General features: G+C 40.8%; 1 protein-coding gene across 1 annotated transcript; it reads left to right on the top strand.

The window, feature by feature from the left end:
* Positions 1–403: 403 nt before the first annotated feature.
* Positions 404–20455, top strand: LOC308077404 (cytolytic toxin-beta-like). Its single transcript, XM_080418080.1, has 5 exons — positions 404–460; positions 2645–2818; positions 8850–9008; positions 10041–10090; positions 19698–20455. The coding sequence occupies exons 1-5, from the start codon at positions 420–422 to the stop codon at positions 20246–20248; spliced, it is 975 nt and encodes a 324-aa protein (XP_080274206.1). The 5' UTR covers positions 404–419; the 3' UTR covers positions 20249–20455.
* The last annotated feature ends 1142 nt before the right edge of the window (positions 20456–21597 follow it).

Raw genomic sequence — 21597 nt, forward strand, 5'->3', positions numbered from 1 at the left:
GCAACAGTTCCCTGTCTGACTTCCTGAAAGCTGCAATTGAAAAAACCCTGCAGAGCAAAAGTGGCCACCTGGACCTCTTTGTCCGTTTCCTTCATGGAATCTCACTGGAGTCCAACCAAAGAGGGTTAGGAGGCCTGCTGGGTCAGATAGAGAACAGTCCAAAGGAGATCCAGAAAGCCATCAACAACCTGAAGAAGATGGATCCCTGCAGTGGCTCTCCTGACAGATGTATCAACATCTTCCAATGTTTGATGGAGATGAAGGCCCACTCAGTAAGTCAAGGGATCCAACAGTACCTGGAGTCAGGAAAGAGACTCTCTGAGACCCAATGTTCAGCTCTGGTCAGAATGCTGCAGATGTCAGAGGAGGTTCTGGAGGTGTTGGACCTGCAGAAATACAACACATCAGAGGATGGGCGAATGACACTGGTCCCAGCTGTGAGCAACTGCAAAACAGCCAGGTTAGTCATGTGAATATCAACATGTTAGAGCTCCATTCACTCATATACTACTAAATACATTTTAAAAATAAACACACGCATGTGCAACATACAAACTCAGAGAGAGAGAGATGTTTTCTTTGTGTGTGCTCTGTACCACTCTGTAGCTTCTCTCATTACTTTCTGCAATATTATTCATATATATATATATATATATATATATATATTATGCATTCATTCATTCATTCATTCATTCATTCATATATATATATATATATCATATATATATATATATATATATATATATATATATATATATATATATATATATATATATATATATATATATGTGTGTGTTAGAGAAATTGGCATTCCAGGGAAATTGAAAAAGGAGCGCTCGTTTTAACCCCCCCCCCAGGCAATTCTGTAGAACCAACACTAGAAGGCAATGCAAGCCACACTAGACTAGAGCCCCCCTTTTAACTCTATGCCCACACCACACACACGCGCGCACGCACGCACGCACGCACGCATGCACACGTGCACACACGCACTCGCCATGCTTTCAATTTGGTTTATTGAAAGCATGACTGTTAAGATACTTTTATTGTATTCTGGCTTTTAACATTTTTTTTAGTTTATCCACGACACACACGCACGCGTGGATAATAACCCATGAAAATATCTATTTCCCCCTATCGGTTTACAACTCGGACGGCGCTGACGGCGCTCGGGCGGCGCCTCCGTCATGGACAATAACTATTATACGTGTGCGTGTGAACGCGTGTTCAGCGTTCCCCTAGCGTAGCTTCCTCCTCCTCGCGTAAAAAACCCTGTCTCGAAAAGCCCCGCCTCGATTTGTACACTCTCAGAGTTACAGACCTGTTATGGTCCATTTGGTTCCATGTGTACACTCTCAGAGTTACAGACCTGTAAAGGTCCATTTGGTTCCATGTGTACACTCTCAGTGTTACAGACCTGTAAGGGTCCATTTGGTTCCATTTGCACACTCTCAGAGTTACATTAACATTGAGGATTATACTGTATGATTGGTGGAATATGTTTCTCATGTTGCTTTTGCTTTGTGATTGGAGGAAAACACATCTACTGCAAGGATTTTCATGCTCACTGTAACTATTACTAATACATTGATTGATATATATACTCTATAGCAGTGGTTCTGAAACTTCTTCCTGTAAAAGACCCCCAAAATCAACATGTATTTGGCTACGGACCCCCTTCTGAAAATATGTTGTGCCAGGGACCCCCATTCATTGTCTTGTTAAAATGGTTTAAAACATATTTTAAATATTTCAAAAATATTTTATAATATATAAGTTTTCCTTAAAATAACAGATCTACATCCTACAACGCATCATATTGTGAAGCGTTGTGAGCTTGTAGATCGACTATTCCAAATAGCCAATGTACAGAATATAGGGTTAAACTGTGATGCCATATTAACTCATTTTGCTGGGGACCCCATTTGTGCGTGCGTGCGTGCGTGCGTGCGTGCGTGCGTGCGTGAACAGAACAAGAAGTCATGTCCTCATCAGCTATTCTACAATGAAAACAAACTATACCAAATAAGAAGGGGTGAAGGGGTGTACAGAGGATTGTCTTTTAAACAATGAGCTTGGTCATTACTTAGGTTTACAAGTTACTTAATACATCAATACAAGTTCCATGCTGTAGTTTAGAGACAACTTTCCATCTGTTCTTACTGACATTGTGTTAATGTCTGAAGAACCAGATAGAAGATTGTTTAGGTGCCTTTCACACCTAAGGTTTGCTTTAAAGGTTCCGATCAAGGACCAAATGTTTACATTGTTGCATTTTGCATTTGGTCTGGTTAGCGTTCACACAGAACTTTAAGAGAACGAAAGTAAGTAAACAAATGACATGCGGTCGTACAGGCTGTTCATCTATTGACAGAACATGTATTCACTTCATTGCTGGAGCAAAAGCAGCGTGTTGTGATTGTTTTTATTATGTAATGGTTGTATCCTAATCAAATGAGAAAAGAGGAAAGTTATGAGCACATTTCAATTAAATATGTGTTAATCAGGGCCACTTATTTACTTGGCCAGAAAAGTAGCCAAACATCTGTACATTTCAGGCAGCACCACAGGTAACCTCCTTGACAGTGAACACGCCTGATCTGTTTGGTTCATCTCTGATTTTACATTTAATCTGTAATTACAGACTTGTTGGCTGTGACCTCAAAGAGAAACACATTGAGGTTGTGGCTTCAGCTCTCATCTCTGATCCTTCCCATTTGAAAGAACTGGACCTGAGCGGAAACGTCTTGGAGGATTCCGGACTGGAACTCATCTGCGCTGGACTGAAGAGTCCACACTGTTGTCTGGACATTCTCAGGTCAGACAAATGTACAATTTGTATTTTGATTTGTATCAGTTCTGTTATAGTAAGTGATTATAATGTAGTTGATGATGGTGGTACGTTATTGGAAGAGTGTGGTTAAGGTTGAAATCATGGTAATCCACACTGACCATAATATTGATAAGATACAGTGACTAAGATATGTAGTCTTTTTGCTGAGATACCACATTTAAAACCTAAACACCTCTGGTTACACTTATGAGTGGTTGAATGTGTTTTGTCAGACTGTCATCCCCTAGTTTTGAATGGTATTTATATTACTGGTAATTCTTAATTGGTGTGAGTATTCATTGCAGTAATACAGTTTTCACATAGATGGCCATCCTTGAAAGGTTGTTAAGGTAGAATAGTGAGGGAAATATGTAACAAAAAAAGGCTCAGTTGTTCACTTCCGGCAGAAAGTGTGAAAATTTGCATATGGCATGTTTGAAGTATGCCGATTTCAAATTTTGCCGGATCCAAGCACTTTTCCCATGGGATCTGGTCGTAAAATGAGAATTAAAGATGGCCGCCAACGTTTTTGGTTCAATTAGGTTTTGTATTCCAATCTTTGACACCTCATCACTTTTGAATGTGAAACAAGTTTGTTTTGATGAAATCCAAATTGTAATGCAGCAATACTTTGACATTTTCAGTTTCTGTAGATTAATTTAGCAGATTACTTTTTTTTATTTTATGGCAAATTTGATTGAAACCAGTGTTACTCCAAAGTGCTTCATCTGAGCCTCATGATGTTGGTGTCTCTACCTATGTTTTCAGGGGTATTCTTTCACATGAGATCATATTACTGGGTTCACACTTATTTAATATTTTTGTAGCAACAGTGAAAACTCATTCTTCAAAAATAGCATATTAGATGGTTGACAGTGCATGTATGGGACCTTCAGGAACTTCCAAATGATTCCCCAGATACCCATCGTGAATTTGTCAAGGGGAACTTTGTCATTGCACAAGTTCTCTGCTTTGGCACACGATCAGATGCATGAACAGCAGAACGCTATTGTGAAAGGTGATGGCGGAATTGTTGTAATTACTGAGAACTAGACCATACCCGGTGAAGGTTATTGCACGTCCTGTAGCGCGGTCCCCCCGCGGGTCCCCCCGCGGCACCCCCCGCGGTCACCCCTCCCCACGGGCAACCCCCCCACGGGCAACCCCCCACACACCCCTCCGTCGCGGAACCCCCCGGGTTCCGTCGCAAACACACACACACACACACACGCAACGTTTAGCGCGAGTCGTCTCGTGCGCGCACACGCACACACAGAGCCAGCGTGTGCGCACACACACGGGCACATGCGACGCATGCGCAGTTCCGTACTATACTGTACTGTACGGTACGGTACGGTACTGTACTGTACTGTACGTACTGTACTGTACGTACTGTACTGTACTGTACGTACTGTACTGTACTGTACTGTACGGTCTGTACTGTACGTACTGTACTGTACTGTACGTACTGTACGTACTGTACGTACTGTACTGTACTGTACGTACTGTACTGTACTGTACTGTACGGTCTGTACTGTACTTTACTGTACTGTACTGTACTGTACTGTACTGTACGGTACTGTACGGTCTGTACTGTACTGTACTGTACTGTACTGTACGGTCTGTACGGTACTGTACTGTACTGTACTGTACTGTATGGTCTGGACTGTACTGTACTGTACTGTACTGTACTCTACTGTACTGTACTGTACTGTACGGTCTGTACTGTACTGTACTGTACTCTACTGTACTGTACGGTACGGTACTGTACTGTACGGTACTGTACTGTACTGTACGGTCTGTACTGTACTGTACTGTACTCTACTGTACTGTACTCTACCGTACTGTACGTACTGTACTGTACCGTACCGTACCGTACCGTACGTACTGTAGACGTTCCTTGCAACACCGGTGCTTGTTTCTCGCACATGATTTGGCAACGCGCAAAACGAAAGCGAAACCTAACTGCAGCATGCAAACCGAAAGCGAAACCCAACTGCCAGACCACAGACCACGACCCAAGACAGACAGAGACCACAGACCACGACCCAAGACAGAGGTTACTCAAATTATAGGAAGATGAGGGGGCTCTTCGCCGGTGGTTGGTGGCTGGTCCCGAAATAGCCAGGATCCTAAATGAGTTTGAAGACCAGTTTCAGGGACGGAGGAAAACTGATGTCCGCCACCACGAGCAATCCAGAAAGCCTTTGCATCAGATCTCAATAATGCAATCAGTACGTTCGAAAAGCTGGGGAATCGATTCTCAGAAGACAGTAACGACTTGTATGTGCTTGACACCAAAGTCATCATGCCTGATGAAGTGGTAGCCACAGTACGATCTGTGGAGGACATTGGCAAAACACAATTTGATGGATTTGTAGAGAAGCGAATCAAGGATCCTTCTATCAATTTCTATGATAACATTGCAAAGAACAATCTACCTCTGGGGGTACTCTGAAGAAAGTGAACGAGGCACGCAAGCAGCTATTTGCTCATGGAAATCGCAAAGTGGAAAATATTCCACCCACAAAGGAGGCACTTCGTCAACATGTGAAGAGAGCAGTATTTCAAGCTGGTCACATCTGGGGACAGTCCCAAATTGCCAACCCAGAGATTCCTTCACCTGTAGATTGGGGATGGGTGAAAAGTTAGGACGATGGCTGGTGTCCATTTTGGACGGTGATGGCAGAGGTGGCGTCAAAAGGGTGTCGAGAGCTGATCAAATGCATGTGTAAAAAACGGTGTGCTGGAAAATGCAAATGTTTTGCGGCTAATCTACCATGCACAGAACTGTGTTTCTGTTCAGGACAATGCTTCCAAGAAGAACAGAGTAGGACAGATTAAATAAACAAGTTAATGAGAAATAAATGTATTGTCCCACAAGTGGAAAAGCTCTACGTCCTCCCGGTGGGGGCTCCTCACTGGCAGGTGAGTCAGTAGAATACAACAGCAGTGACAACACACTGTGTGTGGGGAGGAATCAATTGGCATAATGATATATATAACAATTCGATAAAAGGGTGTACCAAACTTTTCTCAGTTGATTCTTATGTGTTTTTTCCCGTAGAATCCATTTCTGCCATGTAAATTTTTGTATTGTGCATAATTAATTAGATAATTAGCATATTTGCAGCAAATATGCTAATTATCTAATTAATAAGTCAGACGCTTTGGTCTGACTTCTTGGATCCGGCAATTTTTGAATTCAGCGCCCAAAAATACCCCTAGGTGCAAAATTTCACACTTTCTGCCGGAAGTGAACAACTTTTTCACATATTTCTCCCACTAGAAAGTAAGTAAGTAAGAAGTAAGTTTTCCCCTCTAGTGTGTCCATTATGAGTGAGTGTGTTTATCTCCTTCCTACATGAACTATCTTTCTGAACTCTGTAGCTCTGAATCAGTGGTGGAAGAAGTACTCATGTTGTTATTATTATTATCATTATTATTATTAAGTGAAAGTAGCAATACCACCATATAAAAAGACGTAAACGGCCTGTATTCAAAATGTTTTAGTTAAATGGTGCATTTATATAGCGCCTTTATCCAAGGCACTTTACAATGATTGTGCATTACATTCACCCATTCATTCATACACTGATGGTGAAGGAAACCATACAAGGCACCAACCTGCTCATCGGGAGCAATTAGGGGTTCAGTGTCTTGCTCAAGGACACTTCAACACTAACTCTGGGGGAGCCCGGGATCTAACTGGGAACCTTCCAGTTGCCAAGCGCCGCTCTACCCCTGAACCACTGCCGCCCTAAAGTACAAAAGTATTGGTAGCATATAGTTAAAGTACAAAAGTATTGGCAGTATATAGTTAAAGTACAAAAGTATTGGCAGTATATAGTTAAAGTATAAAAGTATTGACAGTATATAGTTAAAGTATTAAAGTATTGGCAGTATATAGTTAAAGTATAAAAGTATTGGCATCAAAATATCAAAAATATACCAAAGTAAAATAACTCACACATTTTAAAGTTTCATAATTTGACAAAAAGTGTGTAGTCTGTCTATAATGCACACTCTGTGGTACAGCAAGCTTTGGATTTGGAAAAAGCGTTAAATACTGAGATTAAGTCTTATTTTTGCAACACTAACTGGTAGCTCTGCGTCCTTACAGCGTGTGTCTATTGGGAAGAAATGGCTGCAGGGTCCTAGTGCCCAACGATATGTTGGAACGCAAGGAACAAGTGTCGGAGGCAGAGACCCGCGATTAAAATAGTACTTAATAGTGTTTAGCGAAGTTGTCAAAATTACATTTCTGTGAAATGGTTAATTGTGAAAAATATAGCAGTGAAATATTATATAATACATATATTTTGTTCAATTGAAAAAGTTACACAATATGACTTTAGATCTTCGTGCCTCACAGGTCAAAGTGCGGTTGCGCCGACGCCGGTCGCGGGTCGCGGCCGCCGGGACTCGAGCAATACGCCGGGAGGAATACCGTCGGAGGCTGCGCCAATTACATCGTCCTGTAACTCCTGAGATAACCTGCTTTACATTTTGAGAGGATTGATCCCCCCAAAAATCATGTTTTTGCATCAAACGGTTACGTTTTGCGCAGTTGTGGCGCCCCCTATGGGTCAAAGTGGAAATGCTTTTGGGGATTCGTTGAGTAAACCACCCTCGACATGTGATTTAAATTTGGGATTGATTGGACGTTTCGTTCGTGATTTTTGGCATTTTTGGTAAAACGGGCCCATCCCACTAACTTTGGAAGCCAATTACGGACGAACGATAAGGACTATCAAAATGCCGTTTGGATATATTTATGGCATGGGTCCATAGATGACCTGTACCGATTTGTGTGAGATTTGGACAACATTTGTAGGAAAAGGAGCAAAAAGTGTGTTTTGAAGAAAATTCAAAATGGCGGAAAATATATCCAGACGCAAATGGGCGTGGCCTATATGGGGAGTTGTGTCATGACCCAAGGAATCCAGGGGATTTTTTGATTTTACGACCTATGGTTCAAGAGTTATAGGCAAAAACGTAAAGGGGGCTGTTATAGCGCCACCATGAGGCCGAAAATGGTCTCGAGTACGGAAGGATTTTGGCCAGTGTGAATGCTGGCCAGCTGGGAGAAGTCAATCGTTCTCGGGAACGGTTTGAATCAAACAGACCCAGTCTGAATTCGCCCTAAGTAAACTCAGCCCCGCTGCCTTCTGCTTGCCCTGCATGCAGGTGTCATCACTTCCAACTGATTGAGGATGCAGAGTGGCACATACCACCCCTCAACCAGTTACCCTAGGCAACAGGGCTGTCTGTCTGAGGTGCTGGACTCTAGGCTCCTCACTCACCTGACTCACCTCAAAACTCACTTGACCGCTGGGACTGGAGCGAGACTCCACAGTATCATGTAATGAACCATAGTTATTCATCTTAAAGCAGTTTATTTTAATGGACACTAAAGGGAGTATCTCACTTCAGAATAGAAAGGATGGGTCGAGGGGTGGGAGGATGTTAGGAAATGATTCCATACTGTGTCTGTTCATCTCATTTTTATTGACTTAAACATCATAATGTTGCCCAACAATATCTCTGATATTGACTCTGGAGGTCTTGAGTGTTCTGAAGCTGCATCTCTTAACCATTAACAATAAATGTTTTGAAGTAAAATACAATAGCAATTTACTGAGGGAGTACCAATTAATACAATAACAGTTTACTGAGTATACTGTGTAAAAGTACCATTTACTATAAAAATGCACAACTCAACTGATAGCCTTGTGTGTTCACACTATGCATGTCTGGATAAACAGTGTTACTGAATCCAAAATGACTATAATAAGTGCTTGATGCTAAACAGAAGGTGAAGTGTTAGCCATTAAGATGTTATGTATTGACTGACTAAACATTATTATTATTATTTTCCAACTTGGGTCACTAGTCCAAAACATTGACAGTCGATCAAGACCAGCTTCTTTAAAAGATGGCTGCAAGCACGTTCTCTATCCAGGAATATGTATCTGTATCTTCTCTCCTCCCCCCCCCCCCCCCCCCCATTTAGACTGAAGAACTGCTGGTTGTCAGAGAGATGCTGTGAAGTTCTGGCCTCAGCTCTAACTTCTAATCCCTCCCTCCATCTGAGAGAATTGGACGTGAGTCTAAACATGGTGACTGAGTCAGGAATGAAGACGCTGCTCTCTGCTGGGCTGAAGAATCTCACGTGAGTAGACTTGGGGCCCTACTTTCCGGGAGAACCCACAACCCGCTATTTGTGGGTAACGTTTGCATGTGGGGACATCACCCATCGCTATTTCATAATTTTCTGGGTTAGGGTTAGGTTACATTAATCAACCACTATGCAGAGAAATGCCGCGCACACCAAAGTCCTTGTAGTGGTGCCGGCCCACGGCAGAAGAATCAACTATCAATAGTCTTCAAGAGACATAAAGGTGGCCGCACAAACTTCATGTCTTATGAAGACTAGAGATTGCTGCAATCCGATTAACAGATCGGATATCGGCTCCATATCAACCAAAACAATTGGATCGGATCAGACTGCAGCGAAAATGACCGATCAAAGCACTCCAAAAAGAGTGAAAAACTCCCAAGAGAGAGCAAGAAGGCAAAAGAAATAACAGAGCACATTTCCCAGTTTATAGTGCTGGATGACCAGCCACTGTTGGTGGGGAATAATATCAGATTTAAATGCTTAATCACATGGACTGACACAAAGAAGTCCACAGCACACGTCCCGAATCAAGATGTAATTCAAATTTCTCCGTAATCCACACAAGTATGTTTATAAATACCTTGTGTCAGTTAAGTTATATCACCAGCCAATCAAAGAATACAATTTGAAACTCAAGTGACAGATTTTGGTTGAATGAACCACACTCGCTTTGGGACTCGAGCTCCGCTCTCTGGAACAGTGGTGGAAAGCAACTAAGTACATTTACTTAAGGATCTACACCATGAATTTAAAAAAAAAATTATAATAATAATATCATATTGTTTATGTCCTTCAAACGTTTTTCAAAAGGTTTGAGCCTAAATCAAGCCTCAGATATACTCATTCCAACTAACTTCTCTCTGGCTTGTAAATTACAAAACATACATTAACCACTTCAGCCCATACATTTCGGCCATTTGAAAATAGCAGATCTACAAGAAAGGAGAAAGACTGTAGTGTCAGATAGTGGACACGTTGTGTTAGACAGACATTGATGCATTGTTGTTGTTCTACTTCCTACAGAGTGAAACATGGTGGAGAAGATTGGCTCAAGTCTCATCTCATTAAAGGATGTGAGTATCTATCAATATTGACATTTTATACATAGTTTTTTAGGGCAAATTCACACCTACTGTATAGTTTGGTAGACTCAGGGGTTCAGGGGTGTAGTTGCAACATTGTTGCATTTTTCATTTGGTTTGGTTTGCTTTCACATTGTACTTTTTCAAGCACACCAAACATTGCTAACAAATGTCACATAGTTGACGGGCGCTTGTTGATTGGACATCAAGAAACTCATCGTCATGTTCTTGTCTTCCATTGGACTGTTGCATGTTGCATGTTGGATTTAGGGGTTAATGAGGTAACGTCAGGTGAAGCCCTGTTTCAGTGTTACAAGTTAGTCGTTCACTTCTTACCGGGTACATCACCATGGTAACATGCTGCATGCATCAGATCAACACATACTACCGTCTACTGACTAGAGCTGGGGCGGTATGGATTTGTATTCTCCGTGGTATTTAATCCCCGCTTACCGCCGGTACGGCGGTATTTACTGAATACTGTGCAGGCGTGTGCGAAAAAAAAAAAAAAAAACACAGCCGGTTTTATAAAGACAAAAACAGACCAGTGACCAATTTTTTGTGAGCAGTGCAGGCAAAACAAGCCTTCAGTCTGTAGAAAAAACTTTTTCAGCTTCTTACTCAAGGCATCAATATGGAATTTAAAATGTAGATGTTTGTCCATCCAGAACCCAAGGTATTTATAGCGATCGACCCACTCAATTGGAGTGCCATCTAAAGTGGGGATGCTTAAGAGGGTTGGACAAACTCGTGGAGTGAACATCATTGCCTTAGTTTTGTTACCATTTAACATCAATTTGCTTTTTTTCAATTCCTGCTGCAATGAAATGAAATCAAAAGACAAATTTGTTACAGCCATGTCTAGCGTGGGCGCGCAGGAGTAGAGAACCGTGTCATCCGCGTACATATGGTACCTAGAGTACTTTGACTGACTGCAGATGTTATTCACATATAAAAGAAAAAGTAAAGGACCTAATATAGAACCCTGGGGGACTCCCTTCTCCATGACTACTTGATCGGACACTATGTGACCCAATTTCACACAATGTGTGCGGCCGATCAAATAGCTGGTGAACCAGCTAATCACATTTGGGCCCATGCCTATATTGGAAAGAATCTTTAACAGTATCGGGAGATCAACAGTGTGAAAAGCCTTGGATAAATCAATAAACAGGGCAGCACATACATGTGACAGTCAACGTGCACGTCGGCCTGACGGTGAATGTCGACTGCACGGAAGGAAATCCTGGAGCCGTAAGTGACGGAGGGGAGACAAAAACGACAACGTAAGGATCGCCGGCGCTCGTTACGTATCCTTACGTCCGACTATGAATGATACCTAACTCCGTTTGTTGTCTGTTGTATTGAAGTGACACACTATGCTTTCACAGTCACACCGCTTCATTTGATGTAGCAGGTGGGGCACGCAGTCTCAAGGGCACCCATGTGCATGCCAGTGCATCTGCGGGCGCGTTGATTTCTTGCTCTCTATCTGGCGACCGGAGAAGATGATGAAGTTTACAATATTCTCAAATGGGAGCTTCTTTCTGAGCAACAGTTGTTCTCCTCCTGAGGGTAAAATTGTTACGTAGGAGGAATCTATTAAGCCACCCGGTAGTCGCCCGGGTTGCTAAAAATCGTTATTTGTGGACCTGCCTTGTATTGCTTTAAAGATGAACAGCCGCAGCAGACAGTCTATCTAGAGAAACGGACGTGTTTCGGCACGTAGGCCTTCCTCAGCGTTTTCAAACTAGTCCGGAGTTTGAAACGTTGAGGACGGCTGACGTGCCGAAACGCGTTACCATTGCTTTGATCAGCGCAATATATCCGTTAATTAAAAAATAGCCAATCTACAAGTTCACAACTTGTCAAAATGTGTGAGGTCAGCCTGATTTCCAAGAATGTAGTATACATTGCATAGTAGCCTAGAAACCCTGAAAATCTGTGCATAGGTCTATGTACGGCGAGTCCCACGGTGGGCGTAAGTTGCAACCCGGAAAAACCCGGAAGCAGAGCAGTCCCCACAACAAAATGTACGATTCTGTGCCTATCGGTACATAACTCAAACGGCGCTGAAATCTGTCTGGAGCCGCAAAACCTATTTTAGCCCACTAATGCGGTGCCGCGCCAATAAATGTGTTGCAGGCTTTGACGCAAATTTGACAGGAATGTTGAAACCTTTATTTATGCTTTTATATTTATTTATTCTACACATCTTTACAGTATTGGAGCACGTACAAATCTATGTCTCATATTACAGCAACGATAAATACAATTTTAAATGTGAAAAAAAAACATTGTTAATTTCCATATAATGTTTTCTATAGCTAATAGGGAGCCACAAGGGAAGGGCTAAAGAGCACTATGTGGCTCCAAGGCCGCAGGTTGCAGACCCCTGGTTCAAGGGAACGTCGCAACGTGGCTCCAGCTCCCTTGAAACTGCGCGCCTCCGAAATGGTTTAGTCACAATGGGGGAGATGCGAGGCGGCTATGCACGGATTTTCAGGTTTTCCAGTTGTCTATGCACGGAATGACCACTCCGTGTAATGTATACTAAATTCTTGGAGATCGGTTTGGTGAGGCTGTAAGCTTGTAGTTGGGCTATTTAAAAAAAAAAAAGCTGATCTGCAAGCTCACAACGCCTGACATTGTGACGCATTCTGAGTTGGTAGATTGGCTCGTAGATTGCCTAAACTTTAAACAAAATGCTAAAATAGTAGATAGATATACAAGCTCATGACGTCTCAGGTTGTGACACATTGTAAGCTTGTAGATTGGTTGTATTAAAAAAATCACACCCTGTGTGAAGTGGGCGGTGTCTTGCTAGCTAATCACAATACTGAATGGAGTCAACCAATCATGTACAAAAGATAAATACATTTATTGAAACACTCTTTATGATGGACGAAACCATAACTTGAAAAAACAAATTTATGTTTTTTTTCAAGTTATGGTTTCTTATATAGGGCTATGCACATGTGTCATGTGACACTGGCCAATCACAGTCCTGAATAGATCGTGATTGGCCAATCACAGCGCAGGATAATTGTACAAATTTCCAAACCTCACTTTCAGGGCCGGTTTCACTGCCCAAGATATTTGTACATTTTTCCAAATCTCACTTATAGGGGCGGTTTCACCGCCCAAAAATATTTAACTGATCATTTTTTTAAAGAGATGGTTTTAGAGCATTCCACTCTTTGGTGTCAGAGTAGTAGAATGATGATGTTCTATAAGTGTGTCAGAGTAGTAGAATGATAATGTTCTATAAGTGGGTGTCAGAGTAGTAGAATGATAATGTTCTATAAGTGGGTGTCAGAGTAGTAGAATGATTATGTTCTATAAGTGTGTCAGAGTAGTAGAATGATTATGTTCTATAAGTGGGTGTCAGAGTAGTAGAATGATTATGTTCTATAAGTGTGTCAGAGTAGTAGAATGATTATGTTCTAGTGTGTCAGAGTAGTAGAATGATTATGTTCTATAAGTGGGTGTCAGAGTAGTAGAATGATTATGTTCTATAAGTGGGTGTCAGAGTAGTAGAATGATAATGTTCTATAAGTGTGTCAGAGTAGTAGAATGATTATGTTCTATAAGTGGGTGTCAGAGTAGTAGAATGATTATGTTCTATAAGTGGGTGTCAGAGTAGTAGAATGATTATGTTCTATAAGTGGGTGTCAGAGTAGTAGAATGATAATGTTCTATAAGTGGTGTCAGAGTAGTAGAATGATAATGTTCTATAAGTGGTGTCAGAGTAGTAGAATGATAATGTTCTATAAGTGTGTCAGAGTAGTAGAATGATTATGTTCTATAAGTGTGTCAGTAGTAGAATGATAATGTTCTATAAGTGTGTCAGAGTAGTAGAATGATAATGTTCTATAAGTGGGTGTCAGAGTAGTAGAATGATAATGTTCTATAAGTGGGTGTCAGAGTAGTAGAATGAGTATGTTATAAGTGGGTGTCAGAGTAGTAGAATGATTATGTTCTATAAGTGTGTCAGAGTAGTAGAATGATAATGTTCTATAAGTGGGTGTCAGAGTAGTAGAATGATAATGTTCTATAAGTGGGTGTCAGAGTAGTAGAATGAGTATGTTATAAGTGGGTGTCAGAGTAGTAGAATGATTATGTTCTATAAGTGGGTGTCAGAGTAGTAGAATGATTATGTTCTATAAGTGGGTGTCAGAGTAGTAGAATGATTATGTTCTATAAGTGGGTGTCAGAGTAGTAGAATGAGTATGTTATAAGTGGGTGTCAGAGTAGTAGAATGATTATGTTCTATAAGTGGGTGTCAGAGTAGTAGAATGATTATGTTCTATAAGTGGGTGTCAGAGTAGTAGAATGATTATGTTCTATAAGTGGGTGTCAGAGTAGTAGAATGATTATGTTCTATAAGTGGTGTCAGAGTAGTAGAATGATTATGTTCTATAAGTGGGTTTTACAGAGTAGTAGAATGATTATGTTCTATAAGTGGGTGTCAGAGTAGTAGAATGATTATGTTCTATAAGTGGGTGTCAGAGTAGTAGAATGATTATGTTCTATAAGTGGGTTTTACAGAGTAGTAGAATGATTATGTTCTATAAGTGGGTTTTACAGAGTAGTAGAATGATTATGTTCTATAAGTGGGTGTCAGAGTAGTAGAATGATTATGTTCTATAAGTGGGTGTCAGAGTAGTAGAATGATTATGTTCTATAAGTGGGTGTCAGAGTAGTAGAATGAGTATGTTATAAGTGGGTGTCAGAGTAGTAGAATGATTATGTTCTATAAGTGGGTGTCAGAGTAGTAGAATGATTATGTTCTATAAGTGGGTGTCAGAGTAGTAGAATGATTATGTTCTATAAGTGGGTGTCAGAGTAGTAGAATGATAATGTTCTATAAGTGGGTGTCAGAGTAGTAGAATGATTATGTTCTATAAGTGGGTGTCAGAGTAGTAGAATGATTATGTTCTATAAGTGGTGTCAGAGTAGTAGAATGATTATGTTCTATAAGTGGGTTTTACAGAGTAGTAGAATGATTATGTTCTATAAGTGGGTGTCAGAGTAGTAGAATGATTATGTTCTATAAGTGGGTGTCAGAGTAGTAGAATGATTATGTTCTATAAGTGGGTGTCAGAGTAGTAGAATGATTATGTTCTATAAGTGGGTTTTACAGAGTAGTAGAATGATTATGTTCTATAAGTGGGTTTTACAGAGTAGTAGAATGATTATGTTCTATAAGTGGGTGTCAGAGTAGTAGAATGATTATGTTCTATAAGTGGGTTTTACAGAGTAGTAGAATGATTATGTTCTATAAGTGGGTGTCAGAGTAGTAGAATGATTATGTTCTATAAGTGGGTGTCAGAGTAGTAGAATGATTATGTTCTATAAGTGGTGTCAGAGTAGTAGAATGATTATGTTCTATAAGTGGTGTCAGAGTAGTAGAATGATTATGTTCTATAAGTGGGTGTCAGAGTAGTAGAATGATTATGTTCTATAAGTGGGTTTTACAGAGTAGTAGAATGATTATGTTCTATAAGTGGGTGTCAGAGTAGTAGAATGATTATGTTCTATAAGTGGGTGTCAGAGTAGTAGAATGATTATGTTCTATAAGTGGGTGTCAGAGTAGTAGAATGAGTATGTTATAAGTGGGTGTCAGAGTAGTAGAATGATTATGTTCTATAAGTGGTGTCAGAGTAGTAGAATGATTATGTTCTATAAGTGGTGTCAGAGTAGTAGAATGATTATGTTCTATAAGTGGGTGTCAGAGTAGTAGAATGATTATGTTCTATAAGTGGGTTTTACAGAGTAGTAGAATGATTATGTTCTATAAGTGGGTGTCAGAGTAGTAGAATGATTATGTTCTATAAGTGGGTGTCAGAGTAGTAGAATGATTATGTTCTATAAGTGGTGTCAGAGTAGTAGAATGATTATGTTCTATAAGTGGGTTTTACAGAGTAGTAGAATGATTATGTTCTATAAGTGGGTGTCAGAGTAGTAGAATGAGTATGTTCTATAAGTGGGTGTCAGAGTAGTAGAATGAGTATGTTCTATAAGTGGGTGTCAGAGTAGTAGAATGAGTATGTTCTATAAGTGGGTGGCACCAGATTGTTGTCTAGTGTTAGGGTTAGGGTGTCACTCACTTTGGGAAGGTAGTTAGTCAGGTAAGAGGGTATGGAGGGCATGGAGGCCTCTTTAATTATTTATTAATTTAGACAATAAATCAGATCTTATGAAATAACTTCATAGTATTTTCATTAGTTAATATGTAGGTACTTTTACTTCTGCTTGAGTCATTATTTAAAGTTACAGTTTTTGATTACTATACTCTGTCTGTCTGACCGGGTCCCTCAGGGCTCCTTTTCCCTCTACACCAAATATGTTAGCCGAAAATAGCCGATCTACAAGCTCACAATGTGTTGCATTGCAACATGTTGTGAGCTTGAAGATCTGCTATTTTAGTATTATTATTACAGAATAGGTCACTAGGGTTCAAGTGGTTAATTAAAGCTGTCATCTGGAACTGATTTTAATTCATAAAACTTTTTTATTTATTTTTTATTTTGTTTGTTAAACACTTAACACCAAGCATGTTCCCTGAATATATCAGATCTACAAGCTCACAACCACAAATAATTCCTCAAAGAACCTTCTTTGAACCATTAACCACTTAAACCCCTGCATCCCAATGTTGACATGTCTTAATACGTGAGGATTCATCAAAAATAGCAGATCTACAAGCTCACAACACATTGCGTTGCGACACGGCTGTGAGCTAGTAGATCTGCTGTTTTCAGTGGTATAAATTAACTGAGTACATTTACTCAAGTACAATTTAAAGGTATTTTTATAGTATTTCCAGTTTTCTGTACTTTTACTTCTACTCCACTACATCTCAAAGGCAAATATTGTACTTTTACTCCACTACAATTATTTAAAAACTTTAGTTTAATACTAGTTACTTTGTAGATTTTTATTATTACAAAACATACATTAACTACTTCACATTGTGAGCTTATAGATCTGCTGTTTTCAAAACATACATTTGAAAACTTGTGAAATGGGACATTCTGCATAATGAGTACTTTTACTTTTGGTACTTTAAGTACATTTTGATACCAATACTTTTGTAATTTTAATCAAGTACATTTCGAATTCCGGACTTTTACTTATAACAGAGTATTTTTATATTGCATTATTAATACTTTTACTTAAAGGGATACTTCACTTTCGGGCCGGGGACACATTTAAAAAAAATATTAAAAATAAATGAAAAAAGTTATGGAAAATTCATGGCCCCCTCACGACACGCAGTGTCCTACTAATGTGTGAGGGGGCCATGAATTTTCCATAACTTTTTTCATTTATTTTTAATATTTTTTTTAAATGTGTCCCCGGCCCGAAAGTGAAGTATCCCTTTAAAGGAGGAGTTCACCCAAAAAATGATTTATTTTCTATCAATTGCACACCCTATGAAGCCTTGAATCCATGGATTCTTTTTTGTTTTTGTGGCATTCCTAAGCTAATAATTTGATTTCCGTCTCCTACCGGCTAATGTATCCGGTAGGAGACACAAAGTAGATTATTTGTGTCTCCTACCGGAAATACACACGGTCATCAAATTATTGTCTTAGGAATGCCACAAAAACAAAAAATAATCGATGAAATCAAGGCTTCATGGGGTGTGTAATTGATAGAAAATAAGTAAAATTTTGGGTGAACTCCTCCTTTAGGGCGCGCTCCCACCAAGAGTTGGCTGGCCGCTGTTTGCAGAATCTGCCAATGCATTGTCAATGCAAATGCGTTGATTCACGCAAGAGCAGATTTTTCCGCTAGTCGCGCAGACCTTGCGTTTATCTGCTCTCCGCGACTAAGCATAAAACTGCTGGAGGCAGGCGCTGATTTTCTCCCTCTGTCCAATCGGGTGAGTCGAAGGCGGACCGTCTCAAGACTCAGGAAGTAACATGGTGCTCAAGGCAGCAGGCACAGGCGGTGCGGGCAACGGGGAGGGTCCTGAAAGTGAGTGACAGGCGCGACACTCCCGTTTTTTAGAATCCGCTGGCTGCAAAAAACTGTGGCCGCGCACAACCTGCGTTTAACAGCGGCCAGCCAACTCTTGGTGGGAGCGCGCCCTTAAGTAAAAAACTTGAGTACTTTTTCCACCACTGGCTATTTTCGACAGAGATTTGGTGTAGAGGGAAAAACTGAGCAGATCAAGTACAGAGCCCTGGGAGACACCGGTTGATGAAGGGTTAAAGTGGTTAATGGTTCTTTATAGCATTGGTTCTCAAAGTGGGGTCCGGGGACCCCCAGGGGTCCTTGGGGGGTTCCAGGGGGTCCTCAGCAAAATGGAACCACTTTATCCATATTTTATATGTTGGCTGTTTAAATATAGCAGATCTACAAGCTCACGGCGCACCACTTTGTGCCGCGCTGCGAGCTTATAGATCTAATATTTTAGATATGTTTTGAAAAATATTGAAAATGTTTGGAAACAAGTTGAATAATTGTGATAAATCTTCTCTTCTGGGGGTCCCTGGCACAACACATTTTCAGATGGGGGTCCACAGACAAATACATATGAATGTGGGGGTCCCTGGCACAACACATTTTTAGATGGGGGTCCACAGACAAATACATATGAATGTGGGGGTCCCTGGCACAACACATTTTCAGATGGGGGTCCACAGACAAATACATATAAATGTGGGGGTCCCTGGCACAACACATTTTCAGATGGGGGTCCACAGACAGATACATATAAATGTGGGGGTCCTCGACACTAAAAGCTAGAATTACTGCTTTATAGAAGCATTTAAATAGTTAAATAATTATTATTTAAAGAACGTTTCTTCTACGGCCTCAACAACCGTGTGTGTGTGTGTGTGTGTGTGTGTGTGTGTGTGTGTGTGTGTGTGTGTGTGTGTGTGTGTGTGTGTGTGTGTGTCAGCGGTGGAAAGTATTTCCAATTTTCAATACTTTTACTTCTACTCCTCTACATCTCATAGTCAAATATTGTACTTTTACTCCATTACAATTATGAAAACTTTAGTTACTAGTTACTTTGTAGATTTTTATTACAAAACATACATTAACCACTTCAGCCCTAAATACATTTCAGCCATTTGAAAATAGCAGATCTACAAGCTCACAATGCGATGCATTGTGAGCTTGTAGATCTGCTATTTTCAAAAGCTTTAAATACTTTTTATACATTTGAAAACTTGTGAAATGGGACATTCTGCATAATGAGTACTTTCTGCTTTTGTAATTTAAGTATATTTATTTATAATACTTTCGTACTTTTACTCAAGTACATTTTGAATTACTTAATACTCTTACTTAATACTTTTACTTAAGTAAAACATTTGAGTACTTTTTCCACCACTGGTGTGTGTGTGTGTGCATGTGCATGTCTGTGTGTGCATGTGCGTCTCTGTCTGTGTGCATGTGCGTCTCTGTGTCCGTGTCCGTGTCCGTGTCCGTGTCCGTGTGCGTGTGCGTGTGCGTGTGCGTGTCTGTGTGTGTGTGTGTGTGTGTGTGTGTGTGTGTGTGTGTGTGTGTGTGTGTGTGTGTGTCACTCAGTGAATGATGTGTTTAATGTTTACTGTGTTGTTTTTCTCATCAGATTATCATCCTCTCACACTGGACACAAACACAGCACACAGACGCCTCTCTCTGTCTGAAGACAACAGGAAGGTGACACATGGACAGGATCATGAGTATCCTCCTCATCCTGACAGGTTTGATGGACCGCCACAGGTTCTGTGTTCAGAGGGTCTGACTGGACGCTGTTACTGGGAGGTAGAGTGGGAGGGGTATGTTTATATAGCAGTGACTGACAGAGGAATCAGCAGGAAAGGATGGGGTGATGACTGTCTGCTTGGATACAATGACATGTCCTGGAGTCTGGACTGTAGAGGAGAACAGCACGGTAACACTTACAGTGTCAGACACAATAGTAAGAAGACTGTCCTCCCTGTCAGTCCCTCTAGAGGCTCTAACAGAGTAGCAGTGTATCTAGACTGTTCTGCTGGAACTCTGTCATTCTATAAAATATCAGAGGACATTCTGATACACCTGTTCACCTTCAGGGACACATTCACTGAACCTCTCTATGCTGGGTTCTGGTTATCCTACTCCACCTCCTCCTCAGTGTTTCTGTGTGAGCAGAGATAGTCTCTATGTGACATCAGGTCGTCATGGTTACTCAACATGTCTGAGTGAGTCCAGGTTGTCATGGTTACCACAAGTACTTCAATCTGTAGATCAGTGTTTCTCAAACATTTTCATGTCAAGGACCCCCATATGAACATAGTCTGTTCCAGGGACCCCCATATGAACATATTCTATTCCAGGGACCCCCATAGGCAGAGATAATTTTTTTAAAGTCACATTTTAACCCATTTAGACCGGGAACGCATCTCTGTCACTTTTTAGACTTCTTTAGGCTATTCAAAAATAGCAGATCTAGAAGCTCATAGCGCGGCACCGAGTGCAGCGCTATGAGCTTGTAGATCTGCTGTTTTTGTAAAATCGTGAACATTTGTAAAAAATAAAATTATCGTCCTCAGGTCTTAATGGGTTAATAAGAAAAACAGCAGATCTACAAGCTCACATCACGTCACAGCTTGTAGATCTGTAACTGAATCAACTGATTCAATCGTTTAGCTGGGGACCCCCTGGAACCCCTGGGGGTCCCCAGACCACACTTTGAGAACCACTGATCTAGACACTGTTTCTCAACATCAGGTCCGGGGCCCACTAGGGGTCCATATGGACTCTTACAGCAGTGGTTCTCAAACCTTTTCAAGTCAAGGACCCCCAGAATAATATGTGTTTGGGCTGCGGACCCCCATCTGAAAATGTGTTGTTCCAGGGACCCCCATCTGAAAATGTGTTGTTCCAGGGACCCCCATCTGAAAATGTGTTGTTCCAGGGACCCCCATCTGAAAATGTGTTGTGCCAGGGACCCCCATCTGATAATGTGTTGTGCCAGGGACCCCCATCTGATAATGTGTTGTGCCAGGGACCCCCATCTGATAATGTGTTGTGCCAGGGACCCCCATCTGAAAATGTGTTGTGTCAGGGACCCCCATCTGAAAATGTGTTGTTCCAGGGACCCCCATCTGAAAACGTGTTGTGCCAGGGACCCCCCATCTGAAAATGTGTTGTTCCAGGGACCCCCATCTGAAAATGTGTTGTGCCAGGGACCCCCAGAGGAGAAGATGTATGTTTACCAGACAAATCTAAATTATTCAAAATGCTCCAAACATTTTCAATATTTTTCTCTTTTCAAAAACAGCAGATCTACAAGCTCACAGCGCGGCACAAGGTGCCGCGCTGTGAGCTTGTAGATCTGCTGTTTTTGTGTTGCCAACGCATAACATTATAAAATGGTTAACACATGGAACCATTTATTATCTTTGGGACCCTAAACTACACTGTAAAATTATAAGAGTTCATTTAACTCAGAGTTACAGACCTGTAAGGGTCCATTTGGTTCCATTTAAACACTCTCAGAGTTA

Source organism: Gymnoscopelus braueri (genome assembly GCF_963280865.1).
Source record: "Gymnoscopelus braueri genome assembly, chromosome: 21".
Lineage (NCBI taxonomy): Eukaryota > Metazoa > Chordata > Actinopteri > Myctophiformes > Myctophidae > Gymnoscopelus > Gymnoscopelus braueri.